The 14532-nt window shown below is 39.9% G+C and overlaps 1 protein-coding gene across 1 annotated transcript in view; it reads right to left on the bottom strand.

Moving 5' to 3' along the window:
- The window catches only part of USP54 (ubiquitin specific peptidase 54), a gene marked incomplete at its 5' end in the record, with an annotated part of 29769 nt that extends 16298 nt beyond the window's left edge, over positions 1 to 13471 (bottom strand). The window contains 7 exons of the mRNA XM_009083052.1: positions 633 to 867; positions 2303 to 2683; positions 2975 to 3106; positions 7061 to 7231; positions 10432 to 10600; positions 11846 to 11995; positions 13325 to 13471. Of these exons, the coding sequence (XP_009081300.1) occupies positions 633 to 867; positions 2303 to 2683; positions 2975 to 3106; positions 7061 to 7231; positions 10432 to 10600; positions 11846 to 11995; positions 13325 to 13471 (1385 nt within the window). The remainder of the gene's footprint in view (positions 1 to 632; positions 868 to 2302; positions 2684 to 2974; positions 3107 to 7060; positions 7232 to 10431; positions 10601 to 11845; positions 11996 to 13324) is intronic.
- Between the last annotated feature and the right edge of the window lie 1061 nt (positions 13472 to 14532).

Below are 14532 nucleotides of genomic sequence, written 5' to 3' on the forward strand. Positions count from 1 at the left end.
AACAGTTGTATTCTCCTCCACAAAAGTATACAATGATATTAAAACTGTGGTCTGAGAGCTGTTCTCAACAGATTCTTAAAGCTGAGAATCTACTATTCTGGCCATAAACATTGCCAGTTTGTGGTTGCCTGAAGCTTCCTAAGTAACGGAGAGAAACACACTGCTCTGCCTATTTATTTTTACATACAAATACTGCAAGTGTGTCTGAAAACTTGTAAGATTATTGATGTCTTGTTTTGTAAAAGGCTCCTATGAAGCAATGGTTTAACTGAAACTAAAAGGACTGTGAGCTACTCAAAGGACAAGCACAGAGTTTGAAGAGTTTAATGGAGATTTTAAATCATAGACTAAGGGCACAACTATTTCAGATACATTTTAGATAATGCTACTCTTTCAACTGAGCCTCACTTCTTTTTCTCCTCACTAGCAATAAGCTATCAATATACTGACAAGAAAAGGAATCAAACTCACTCAGGTTCCCACTTCCCTGTTATTACTCCCCTGTATTACAAGCTGTACTACAAGCTAGGAGCACTGTTTTGCAATTTACAAAATGTTCTACACCATTATGCAACGATAAGAAAGATATCAAGGCTTCAATCATTCAGATCATGAAGTTTGTTGAAATCTACCTGTGGGTGCTTGAGCTTTCAGACAAAGGCATGTCCAGACTAACTGGGCTGTTGCTGTTGCGCTCACTGCTTTCGTAGCCAGACTCCATCCTCTGGATCAGATGAGGATGTTGATCCACCATATGGTGCTGGGTGCCCCGGCCTAGCATACCACGCTTGTATCTGACATTTGACTGGCTTGACCTTGTTTCATGAACAGCATGTTCCTTCACCTCATTCTCATTAAGTTCTTTACCTGTCAAGACACAACAACATAGCATGGTAGAAGACCCAAGCTTCAATACCAGCAAAACATCCATAACATGTCAGCTTCTCAATCATGGTTAAACCAGAAGTACCATCCTTAATGCAGAGTAAAACTCACAATATTAAGCAGGAGAAAACCAATACATTACAGCATTCCTAGCAATATTATGCAATAATCTATTCAACAAATTTATTTTTGAATCTTCCCCCTTTAGCATAACTTACCATATTTCTCCCAAGGTAAATAATCAAGTCTGGAAAGAAAATCCCTCTCTTCCCATAATAATTTGTCTTCATACAAGATAATTTTACAGTATACCCAACTGTATTTCCAGTTGATATTTCTTATTGTACTCTGTCATATCTACTTCAGATGGTCTATTTTTACATAGTTTATTCTTCCACTTATGTTTTGTTGAGCCTTATGTAACATTGGTCCATAGAGGACAAAAAAAATTCTTTTCTTAAATTATTCCTTACTGATTTCACTGTCTTCCTACTTGATTGTTTGCATTCCTTCCTTCCTTCCTTCCCTGAAGCTGTGTCCTCTTCCCCTTCCCTATACATATTTCTTTATGCCTCCCAATTCTTTTAAGCCTTTAGCTCCTTCTAGGGTATCATGTGTCCCTCCCTCTCTTCAGGTCTCCAAATTAAGAAACAGCATCCTCACTAACCACAACTGTACCACCCATCACACAAACCCCTTCTTCTCACTCACACACTGTCCCTCAAGCACTCTGACATGGGAATGCTGCAGCTCTAGTAGTATAACACCAAAAAGATGGAGGAACTAGTAAATGTCTGCTCTCCACACCCATTACAGTTTCAGGAGTTTCCTCCTCTTGATAGGGAGAAAAAGAGCTATTTTATTCATTTGCAGACTGGGAAAAGGGAAGCAGGATGCTGGGGCAAGGGCAGCAAAAAGATTGCGAAACGTGGTTCACAAGAGATTTTATTACCTTCAAAAACAGAACAGGCAAGGACAAAGTCTCTATGTACAAGTTCCACAGCTTCTATAGTGTAAAATGGTCCCAGATAAAAAATCACTGGCTCCCAGGCTCTTAGCCTCACCAGAAGAACTCGGAGCTGATACGCAAGGTACTGACTGCACCATGGTCTGAGCCATCATGTCAAAATACCATGAGCCAGAGGAAAAACCAGACTAATACGAAAGGCCACTCCAAAGGATGAACGTCCAGACACTTAGCACTCTAGCCCTGTGCCCATTTAAGCAGGGTAGACAGTAATGCTTCCCTTATAATTTCCTTGCACAGGAAACGCAGCACACCGAAGTCACCCATGCAGTATGAATCCCCACACAGAAACAAGCCTTCACGGACACGACTCACCACTGACCTACATTCCATGCTCAAAATCTCACTTTCCACACATTCTAAAATAAATCTTTCTTCTCAAACTCCTACCTGCTTCTTCGGAGAAGGGGCTAAGCTGAGTGTAGCCACAATGTTTCCTCTTGTCTTTACTGAAGATGCTGTCTATATTCAGAGACTCTCTTTTGGGTCTCCACGTTGGCCGGTACCTGCTAGAGGAACTGGATTTAGACTCACTACTGGTACTCTCCACTTCCCAGTCTCGAGTGTGTGCAGACAGGCTTTTTGAGGGTCGTGTTTCTGCCTGATCCACACTACTCCCTCCACGAGGGGAATTCTGGATGGCTTGAGAAATCTGCTGTGGTCTGCTGTGGATCATATTGCTCACTGTCTCTTTAAATTCCCTCAGCCTGCTGGTGCTGCTGGATGGTTTGGGGGCAGTTCTGGGGGCTTGTTTCTCCTTCAAGGTTTCTCCTGCAGTTTATAGAGACAGCAAAAAGACACGAAAATAACTTCAATTAAGCTAGCAGCCCTACTTGTGGCACCTTCATGAACAATTTGAAAGGTACAAACCAGACCAACAAAATAATAATAAAACCCCAACACTCCCCCAAACAAACCCAAGTAAAAAGCAAAGACAGGACTAAATACACACAAAGATGGAAGAAACAAGGAGGGAAAGGAGGGAAATGCATGTACACACTGAGGACCTTAAAAACATTCTAAGAGATAGTAATATATTTGGAATAAAGTAATATCTCTTGCCTTCACTATGGTATCCTGACGACTGAGCCTCATCTCCTTTTCGCCGAGACCGACTAGAGCTCCTCTTGCGGTCTGCCAGGGAGCCCTTTTTGGAAACATGCCTCTGATTGCACTCACTGTCAGTCAGGTGGCCTGGAAGGACAGAAGAACACAGCAGAGATGACAAGAGCCTTCAGATCAAGTGTTCACTGTGCTAATAGAAGCAGGACTCTCTTCCTCCTCAGGAGCTGCAGGCACTCCAATACTAACTGGCAGGTTTGGCTAAGCTTTCGTATCCATAAGTTCTTGCTTTTGTTTTGGGGAGGATATTCCATTTTTAAGGTCACAAAAGAGCAATACTGCCCCTCCAAGGACTCAGATTAATGACAGCTTATCCACAGGGAGAAGAAAAGGTTTTCTCTGCCTTGTCTTCTAATAGGCTAAGGACACCACTTTCTTGCTGTCAGTTTTAATGACCATGAACATGAAACTCCTGAGGACAGCTTGCTTGACATTACTCTGTTGAATAAAGACTCAAACACATCAACGAGTTACCATCTAATAATAAATTACCGCACATCACCAGCTGCTCTGCACAAACTATCCATCTACACTCTCTTCGCCTGTAGCAAATGCTAAGTCATCTGAGTTAGCTTAGTCTACAGTGAAGAAGCCTCACTTGGCTCTCAAGGGCTAAGCCAGCTAATTCACATCTGCCACAAGCTAAGAGCACACACACAAACCATGAACATGGATTAGCCGACAAACAACCACATTCCCTTACTAGTGCTTTTGTCTGAGTGCTAAGTATTTTCTCTTGCACACAATTTACTCCTCATTTCCTCACATCAAATGTGAGCTATGAGTATCTGACATCACAAGTTTTCTGTATTGCCTTTTCTTAATTGTATGGTTGTCACACATTCACAATCCTAAACCTGCAAGCACAAACACACGCGTGGCTTTACTCACGTGAGTAGTCCCAAGCAGAGATGCAGGATAAGAAGGGAATTTATGAATAAACTATAAAGACTTTTCTGTAGCCTTTATATCACCAACTTCTACCTTGCACAGGATAATAGGAAAGAAAATTCCCTAGTACTGAACAGTGGAGCGACAGCCCCCAGACTACATAGCTGGCTCTCCCGAGCCTTCCCCCTTCTCTAGACACTAACATAAAAATCAGTAACATTTAAAGCAGATTTTACACACAAAACTGTACCTTCAACAGTTAAAAAAACAATTCACTTCAACTACAATTGCTACAAAGACACTACAACAAATGATTGGGAAGGAATCCAAAACAGCAGAAAGCAAGGTACACACAGCTCACTTTTCTATTCATCTGCAAAGCAGAGAGTGATTTTGTGGCCAAATTCTTTAAAAACAAGATTTCATAAGACAAACTAAGGAAGTAAAAGAAATGTTGGCAGTGAACACAGACAATGTGTAGTGTTTAGGTGACTGAACATGAGTCTGTGCTTTGGAGGAATTTTTCTTCCCGTCACAGCATGGACTGTCACACAACTTTTAAGATGCTGCAAGAACAGCATTATCTTACAGCTTATAGTGTCTCCTCCCAAGACAGAAGAGGCTTATGTTTCACCTCAGCGTGCACAACTTCTCTAGTTAAGCACTTGAACCTGTCGGGTTAGCATCCCTCAAGTACCATAACAAACTATTTGACAATATTTAGTGCCACCAATGCTAGTTTAGGGTTTGCACAGACTACTTTGAGTCCAGCTTAGCCTTGCAGAATGAAGGCTGTTAGCTTTGCATGAGTATTTTCTCCTCTTTGTCCCACTGTCACGGCCATGGAGGAGATGCCAAGAACCAAAAGTCTGCAGGACACAGGCTTTGTTGTCTTTACTTGAACTCCCTGAAGCAGACTAAATCCAAAATAACGCATGAATATAGGAATTAAAATTCCAAGAATATTAGCTGACACTTTACGCTCACTTTTTGAAATTCACTAGTGTAACAAACCAGGGTTCCTGAGTGCCCAATGATACCCTTCCAAGGTGTCTCTTGCTGAATGTATCACTTAAATACCTCACCCTCCAGAGCTGGGATGGTTTCATAAGCAAACAGTGATATTCAAAGGAAAAGGTTGATTTTGTGGGAATTGTGTGTGTGTCTTAAGAGTATGTCAGAGAAGAAAATGAGACCAAACAGGTTAAGACAGAACACCCCCTACTCCCTCCCCCTGAAATCTCATTTGCATGAATAGGGCAGCTAGAATACGCACATTTTTCTCAGCAGCACAGGTTGGCAGGAGCAAAGAGAGGGCTGATGCAGCCTCTCCTCTGACCCCATTCTGAAGTACCCGGGAGCCTGAGGTCATACGACCCAATGGTGGTCCTTCCCCGGAGGACGATGTGGGATAGGGTCCATAATTTTCTGGGCTGGAGTAGTGGGTAAATGGCCATTAAATGAAGAATCCTGCTCTTGCCCAGAACGATTCAGTTGACAGGTCAATGTGGGTGGCTTCTTTATAGCCCCACGGATCAGCATTTGATGACTGAGCAGTTGTATGAGTTGGCAGACTGATTTTTTTGGAAAGGTTTTGGGTAGGTAAAAAAAGAGGGGAAACACCCAGACAGATGTCTAGCTAAGGGGACAGACTGAGTACCACTAAGGCTGAATCAGGGAAGATGAGGACAACTGAATTTAAGTGGAGAGACAGGCTAAGCTGAAGGGAATAACACAGGATAGAATCAATGGGAGAAGAAAGAAAAAGAAAAGGACAAAGTCACTAAAAATGACAGAACAAAAGGTCACATGCTGAACTTCATGCTTACGAGTTTGCAACCATCCCCCTCACTCTCCTTTTCTTCCAACTTCTGCATGGCAAGATTTGCAGGGAGGAACCCCATCCAATAATGTTTGTGCCACTTTGGCAAACTATTTAAGCAACATACCACTAGCATTTTCAATTTTGTCTTCTTTGTACTCTGATTTTGTTTCTTCATCACTGCTCACAAATTCTGCTCCAGCTTTCTCTTCTTTCTCACACCCTACCTAGGACTACAACTAGACCTTGCAGCATTAAGTATTTGCTCAAACATTAGAAGTACTGTTGGGTTATCTTAACCTGTGTATTACAGTTACTTGAACTTCTAATGAAGAATCAAAGAATGTGAAAAAAAATGTTCAGGTTTTGAAGTGCCATTGATTGTTTCAAATGAACCAATTACACATACAAGAGAGCAACAATTTTGCAACTAAAAGGACAAAGTGGTATGATAGTTTTGACACTGATGCAACAAACAGTTGCTGATTCAGCTCTCACATCTTAGAAAAATCTATTTAAGGCACAATACAGTAACTTTTCAAACACACTTAGCAGATCTTATTTCTGATGCTGGAGAAATCTGACTAAGCTATGCACCACTTTTTCAGAAGTGATGCTAGAAGTTACTGTATGCAGAATCAGGCTGACTAGCGTCACTTGGGCATGAATAATAGAGGAAATCTAAGCTTTCAGACTTCCAGCTAACCTCTTTTCAACTAAAGAGTGTTCATGCAGACTGTTCAGCTGCCCAAAGGAACATATATACAGATTGTCTTCTCATCGTGTATTCCAACTTAACTTGGTTCCAAGGCACAGGCAGGAAATCTTATGCTCCTCCCTGGTGCACCAAATACTACCAACACCCACTTACACAGAGAGTCCTTAGTGCCCAAGAATGAGAGATTCTGGTGATGAAAGCACCTTTCCAGAGAGCTGCAACTCCTGAAATGAAGTAACTGCCCATCGGTGAGTAAGCAGCACACACAACACTTAACAAACCCTACAATGGCACCATACAGACTCCAAGTTACAGAACAGTATCACAAAGAGAGCAGGTAGTATTGTGGATAACAGAAAAACACGCCTGTAAATGCTCATCCGGAGAGATACAAGTCTATGAAAGCCAACAAGACCTTTAAATTATGCTTTTTTTGGTGAATGCCAACAGCTCACTACACATCAAAAACATTTAGGATACTAAACACTGTGCACTATTCTGTTACAGGTTGTGTATATATAGATTTTCCACTGGAATCCACTGCAGTCATTGTATCTAATGTCAACGATCACACGGGTGTAACAATATCTGCTACCTGTGTCCCTGCTGCTTTGTGAAGCTGCATCATTCTCCACGTTGTAGATGACAGTCCCCTGGGAGTCAGAGGAGAAGTGACTGACCACAGACTCATGGTGTGCCTGTTTATAAGGATAGCTGTCTGTAGAGGAATCTGTCCTGGTATCACTTGAGATGGAAGGTTCTCTCCCTGGGGAGAGAAGCAATGTCAAATTTCAGTCTTTTTCAGCTATTATAAAAGTTAGGAAAGGCTAAAAACCAGAGGCAACTACATAGAATTTAACTGGAAAAACAGAATACCAAACACACAAACTCAGATTCAAGGACACCAGAGCTTGTGGATAAGGTCCTCTCCTTTGGAAGAGGGAAAGGAATGTCATTCTTTCTGCAAACATTTATTTCTTTCTCTGGTAACTCCGAATTTATCCAACTATTTTAACATGCAAAATTAAATTACATCCATTGGACTGAAAGTACACGTTAGTGCCATGCTGAAATTATTGTTCGTTAATTTTCCACGCTGCCAAGTGCAATTACAATATGGAACACACTGCTTCAGGGGAAGTCAAAGTTAGAAAAAGAGTCAAGTACAAAATGTTAATAAGGGTAACAAGAACATCACAAGTTATAATAATTAACATCTTTCATCTACTATGAATCAAAAGCTTATCTGGTAAAACTTTATACTGAAATTGTATTATCTAAAGCAAAGTAACCTGCTCCTTCTCAAGAAGCTAACACTGATCCCCTGCTGAAAAGAATGAAGCATCGTGATTCAACATCAGCACAGTAATTCCTGAAATGAAAAGATGAGGACAAGACAACCTCCTCCCACCACTTTCAGGACATGAAAGTAAAAAATCTGAACAGTTTGAAGTCTGCTGGTCTCCTTAATATACAGGATGTTCATTTCACACTCATTTCTCAGTGGAGAATTAAAGAATATATTAAAGAAGGAAGTAATTCTTATGTTTAACTGCAAACACTCAGCCTGAGGGCACTTCACATTTTTAGTAAGAACAAGTCCTGTACTAGATGTCCTATTTAAGGATGCCACAGAACTTCTGAAGTCAGAAACTTCCCCCCATCTCCTTCCTGGCTAAAAATCTCATTGTTCTAAAGAAATACAGAATACAGCTGTTAACAGATGACAGTCACAGAAAGAAGGGTGAATGTAGGCAACAGAAACCAGTGCTGTGGAACTGAGTACTAGAAAACAATTTGCAAACTGAAGTCATTATTCAACAGGAAGCCGAAAACATTGGGAGGAGTTGTTTGCACTTAGCTTCACAACATTTCCTACCATATGTTTTGACCATCTTTCCTCCATCGTTTGAAGTATCACATCTTGATGTGATTAGATTTATTTATCATTTATCAGATGCCACTGACACGAGCTCAGGTACAATATTGTGATCAACAACTTAAGAATAAGCCATTTCTGTTAGTCTATGAATTATAGGCTGTGAACATTTGATAACACTGAAGAATCCAGAAGCAGCTGTTATTAGAGACAAAAAGGCCATTCAGAAAAAGATATATGAGGTTAGAAGTCTGAGTATCAGCAAGGCTAAAAAATAATTCACTTCAATTTGACAGGAAAATGTAGATGGTGTGATTCCTTCTGGCACTTCAACCTACAATATCACCTCACAAATTCTCTTGGTATCAAAGAACTTGGTATCAATGCTAAACATCCCAGGAGTGATGCTGAACTTATAGAAGTAAGTCTTAAGGACTCACCAAGTGTTCTTGAAATGAAAGAGCAAGTTACTTACTACAGATTTCTGCAGTAAGATAATTGTATCTGAAAGGAAACACTCACATATATATAAATATATAAAAACATATATAATTGAATTTTTTTTAATAGTTTTTGCATTCAGCTTCCAGAAGTAATTTTAAAGCACAATATTAGATACTGCAGATACAATGAGCAGAAGGGTTATCTATGTATTTCCTGGAGCTCAGCAGGACAAATTTAGAGTGTATATTGACCTGAAGATTGCAGAAGTGCTCACATCTGATATAAACCACTAAAGGTCTTCCTCCAGACCTCCCATTTTTTTCAGAACAGGAAGACAGGCTTATAAATTGCAAGGCATCTTGTCAAGTGAGTAGTGGAGATTGCCTTACTGGTGTTACTATTTGCCTTTTTTTTTTTTTAAGGGGTTTTAGAGGTAGCTATTAGCTAGACTATTAGGAAGACCATAAAACACTGGAATATTGTTGTATAATGGGCAAAAATCCTGGAAGGTTTTATTTCTGATTTTAGACTCACTTTCTTGTTCTTGGCAACTTATAAACCCACCTTTAATCAAGGATATTCTCTGCACACATACAGAAATTGAAACAGTCTTCTTTTGCAAAGCCATTACAATGTAAACTTAGACCCAGGTTTTATTTCCATCCTATCTGCACTGCAATTGCATATCCTTCTCAGAATTTACTATTCATTTTCAAACGAGGCCTCAACCCCCCCCGTAGTGTGACTAAATGTCTGAAATTACTTAGAACTTCAGTAAACCAACAGCCTGTTCAGACTACTGTCGACACCTTGAGCAGACCAAGTTCTAACCTCTAAAGCACCTTATCTGGACACACCTTTCCAATTCAACAGACTCATATTAACACAAAGAACACAGGACATAGCAATGTCTTAAAGGTCTCTGAGACATTAAGTGCTACATATCTACAGCTGTACATCTTTTTGATGCAAAGCAGACCATGAGAAATGAAGCAGTAAACATGACCTATGGGCATAAGTATTTGCCCATCCCTTCCCCTTCAATCTTCTCCAAATCAGTTGATACTTCTTGCACAGCTTTATCTGAGTAAAAAACAAGCCAAAGGCTAAAGATAAGCTACACTGATTCCATCTCTCTACTTCTAATAAACTATTTCTTCCCCTTCCCCCAACATCCCTTCACTGTTCTAGAAGAGGACTAATTTATGAGATTTCCTTTAATATTTCTTTTCCCTAACTTCCCTCCAGAGTTTAATTCTGCAGCTTCCTTTAACTTCTTGTGTTCCTACATCTCTGGTCTCATTCCCTTCCCATGAAAACTGCTGATGAATTTATGAACTCCGTCACTGAAGTCATCAGTTACTGTTCCTCGCTACATCCACACCATACCAGGTCCTTCACTCTTCCTCCCCCCAATAGCCCAGTTTCTTTCTCCTAACATTTTTGGAAAAGATTACTACCCAAACAACAATACACTCTTGGGCCAAGAGAGAGGTTCAAAGATGGAACACTGGAAATCCTCTTCAGAATTCCTGATCAGCTCTGACAAGCAACAAGGACCCCTGTTAATAACGACAGACTCAAAAGAAGAAAAGCTGTTCACACACAGCATTACAGCACATAGTCCAGATTGCTTTGCTTACCTGAGTCCTCACTGTCGTAGCAAGTCCTGCCATAGTGCTGTAAATCCACCTGAGGGGGCAGGTCTTGTGTTGACACTGGAGTTCCTCTTGGATCTGCATACAGCAGCAGCAAAGGCTGATAGTGACCCTTAATGCACTTGGTCACAACATCTTTCCATTTTGGACCAATCTAAATTAACAACAACAATAAAAAAAAAGCACAAGAAAGATTTTCTGTCATAATTTTCTATGGTAAGTGCTCTTTTCTCCCCTTGTAATTCTCCCAGAGTTTGATTTTCCACCAACTTTCTTTAACTCCGTCTATACCCACCATTGACTTGGACTCACCAAGGAAGCTCTTGAAACAACTCAACTAAAATCAAAGCATCTTATGACTGAACAAATTACAATTACTGCAAAAATTTTGATTACAAAAATAATCCTTCCCTTTCAGATTTTTTTCCCATAAAAGACTTTTCATCCTCTGAAACATTCTAACTTTGCACAAGTCAAAAAGAAAAAGAGTTTGTTAACAACCAAAACAAACAATCAAAGACAGCATGACAGTAAATTTGAGTCAAAGCTAAACATTGAAGTGTGTGAATGTTTCTGCTGCTATAAAACCACTGATAGGCCAGGCAACAATTCAGACAGTTATACTAATCTCAAAAAGCTTCCCCATGTACTAATACAGGTTTCACCTGATACACTGAACATCTATTTCAACAAATTTGCTCCACACAGGAGTATTCTATCAAAGCACTGCAGCACCTATCCTTGGCAGAGTTTAGCTGCAGAGAGGTGTGACTGAACAAATGCATGCGAGTTTTTTCCCTTTCAGACTGTGCTTGACATGACTACAGCACAGAATTTCCTCTCTCATCTTTGCAATTCCATGACTAGAAGGGAAAAAGGAGAGTGGTATGAAATAATGCCAAACTAATGGGATACAGTAATTGTGTCAAGAGCACAGCACTGCTATCTTGAATGTCAAGGACCTCATGCTTGGTGAAAAGGGGAAAATGCACTAACAGAAGAAGCGAAAAATTTGTTGTTGGCAGAAGCACTGGGGAACACTGGTACCTAAACACTTCAGCAAAGAGTCCTCAAGCAGGTACCAAACAGCTATACTGCCTGTCAGTGAGGGAAGGAGGTGTATGTTAGCTATGTGCACAACCAAACCGTAGGTTTTCAAACAGCAGCACAAAAACAAGGTTGCCAGCCAACAGAACAGAACTAAGAATAGGTCTTCTGAGATTCCAGGTATGTTTTTGTGAAAATACTTCACTTTGCTGAGAAAAAAAGAGCAACAAATTTATGGACTGAGTAGCAAACCAGCGACAATTTCTCAAAAAGTGTAGAAAACAGTCTGGATTTACACACAAGTAGCTAACAAATTTTTAGCAATTATTTTTCCTAATCATTATTTTCTCACCTCTTTGACATGAGCATCATCAAAATACATCCACTTGCGGATTTTAGTTTGGAAGAAGAAGGTTGAGTAGTGTTTTCCATAGTAACAGATCATTCCCACCAAATACAGCTCTGAGTGTTTTGCTCTGTCATCAGTTACTCTGAAGAAGAGCTTCAGAAAGGGAGGTAATAAAAATGAAAGGAGAAATTAATAAAATGCCCAGAATTGTGCATACTGCTTCATACTCAAAGACCACAAAGTATTATAGGGATGTCAGGTTTTTACTTCAAAAGATAGAGAAAACAAGCCATTAAATAAGTAATTAAGCAATGCTTAAGCCAACACAGAGACACAGACTAGAAACAGACTCCTACCAACTCACCAGATGCTCAAGAATTGAGTCGGACTTGGAGCCTGTGGCTGTCACTTGAAGGAATACACTTACAGTGAGGATATAATACCTTTTCAGAATTAGAGTGTGGTTCTATTTTGAAAAATCTGTATTCTCTGTGTCATGTTTGCTGATTATATCAAATGCTGTTTAAAACTTTCACTCCTCTTTGTAGAAACAAAGCAGTTTGGACAGTAAACAGCTGTCTTTTATTCTGACTTCAGCAAAGCCCAATTTATGACACCACATAAAAGATGAACTGAAAACATTAGTAGGTCAAAAGAGTTCAGCACAGAAAAAAAAATTTTCTATTTAATCGACCACATTTTATTTAGAAATGCACAGGTCTCACTTTTTAGTGCATTACTGCTTTGCTATGCAAGGAACACACTGTTTTGTAAGCACATTTCCATCAACTCACCCTAATTTTGGTACACTGTGCACTGCCAATGCTTTTTTTAAAATATATATGTGTGTGTATACATTAATTATTTTATGTAATATCTCAGTGCTACAAATAAGACACAGCTACAGTTTGGTATGCCAATAATTCAGCTCTAAAACATCAGCTAATGTTGAATAAATGAATTCTCCAGGGGACAAACCTCTGGATCGTATTTAGTTCAGTCTGTTATTGAATCACACAGTGCCATCCACCACCTTTTAGAGACTGCTCAGCTACAAATAACTCTCAAGTGTTAGGACCATATGCTTCAATGAAAAGAAGAGCCGAAGAATTTAAAGAAAACAACCTCCAACACCACCAAAATACATTTTGTTTCTATTTCTCTTGAAGACAAACTTCTGTCCTTCAAAATGAAAGAGCATATAATGTATTTTCATAGAAATAGCACAATCCCAATCCAAAATTTCCTTTCACTTGACACAATTTTTAATTTTCAGACATTTCAGAAACTCAAGAATAGACAGCTCACAGGTTTTGCAATGTATGCAGGGGCAGACCAGATCTGCCCCCTATTCCTGTTTCCAGACACCAAAAAGGCAAAGTTGACACCAAAAAGGCAAAGTTGGCAACTTTTCTCAATTTGCTACGCTAGACTACCACCAGAAGAGACTTTGTAGGTAGTGGCAAAATACAAAAAACTCACATCTCCCAGTTTAAGGCAAGTTCCCAGACTGTGAATCACATCCTCAGCCAGATCAGAATGGTCTGAGTCCCAAACCAAGCCGATGGTGATGATCTGTGGAGAGTTCATCAGCACACGACGAATACGGATCTTTTCACCACAGTTACTCTGAGGATTTAAACAAAACAAAACATTTAATACAATCTTTCTTTTATTACAATGTTAGGGCAAGGCACTAGTATAAGTTTCAGAAGTACTGCTTCCAAAGAGGTGGTGGTGAAACACAGGAGGTATGATATGCTCAGATAAGAGGTTCTCATGCCACAGATGAGGTGTGATATCCACACCACGTGGCACGCGTGACCTTTAACATGAACACTGCTGATTCTTCCTCATGCTACTGATAATAACACATAGTGCAAAAGGAAACTTTTTAAAATAAAAGATAAGCAAGCATGCACGAAAGAACCCAAAAACATTCCTAGGAACTGGAGGGAAAGCTCCCTTTCTTTCGATCAGAATCTCAGGTTAAAAACTATTTACAGAGACTGATGCTTTATTTGACAGTGTCAGAAAAACTTTCAAGGTGTTGCTTTGCTCTTAAAATTGAGTGCACCTCAAGCACCCCATCTTAGACAGGACACTTAGGTCAGTATTCATAGATATGAGAGCAGCAGCTGGAAGAACAGGAAAATAAGAGGTGCTTTACTATCTCATTACTAAATGAGTTCTTAATTTCTTATTGCCTGTTTCCTTTTCTATTCCCATTCTTGAATTTTCAATAACTACCATTGTTTATTGACTGGTCACTTTCTCCTCACACCCTAGCCAGAGTACTTCTCAGAGATAAGCTTGCTTGAGAAGCTAAGACATTTCTCAGTGGTCCTGCCAATCCACCACCCGTTGGAATTAAGGGCACCTTTAAAGCACCATGAAAAAGTTCACTATCTGAATTAAGATATCATCACTGTAATTTTAACAGCGTGTTATCTTTAGGTTTTTTTTTTTTGAGAGCTGTTGGGGGACACACGGAGAGGAGGATGGATGGAGGACACGACAACAACTATGACAAAGTCCATTTGCCACATTCACTCTTCCCCTGAGGCAGGTCACACAGATACCTCTGCAACATTCCAGGAGAAAAACCTTTTTCCCTATCAAGAATAGTTTCTCACATCTACAGAGTTCAGTTTCACAACTAGATCAAAGAATCATAGAATCAGCCTGGT

Source organism: Acanthisitta chloris, unplaced genomic scaffold (genome assembly GCF_000695815.1).
Source record: "Acanthisitta chloris isolate BGI_N310 unplaced genomic scaffold, ASM69581v1 scaffold21509, whole genome shotgun sequence".
In the NCBI taxonomy this organism is placed as follows: domain Eukaryota; kingdom Metazoa; phylum Chordata; class Aves; order Passeriformes; family Acanthisittidae; genus Acanthisitta; species Acanthisitta chloris.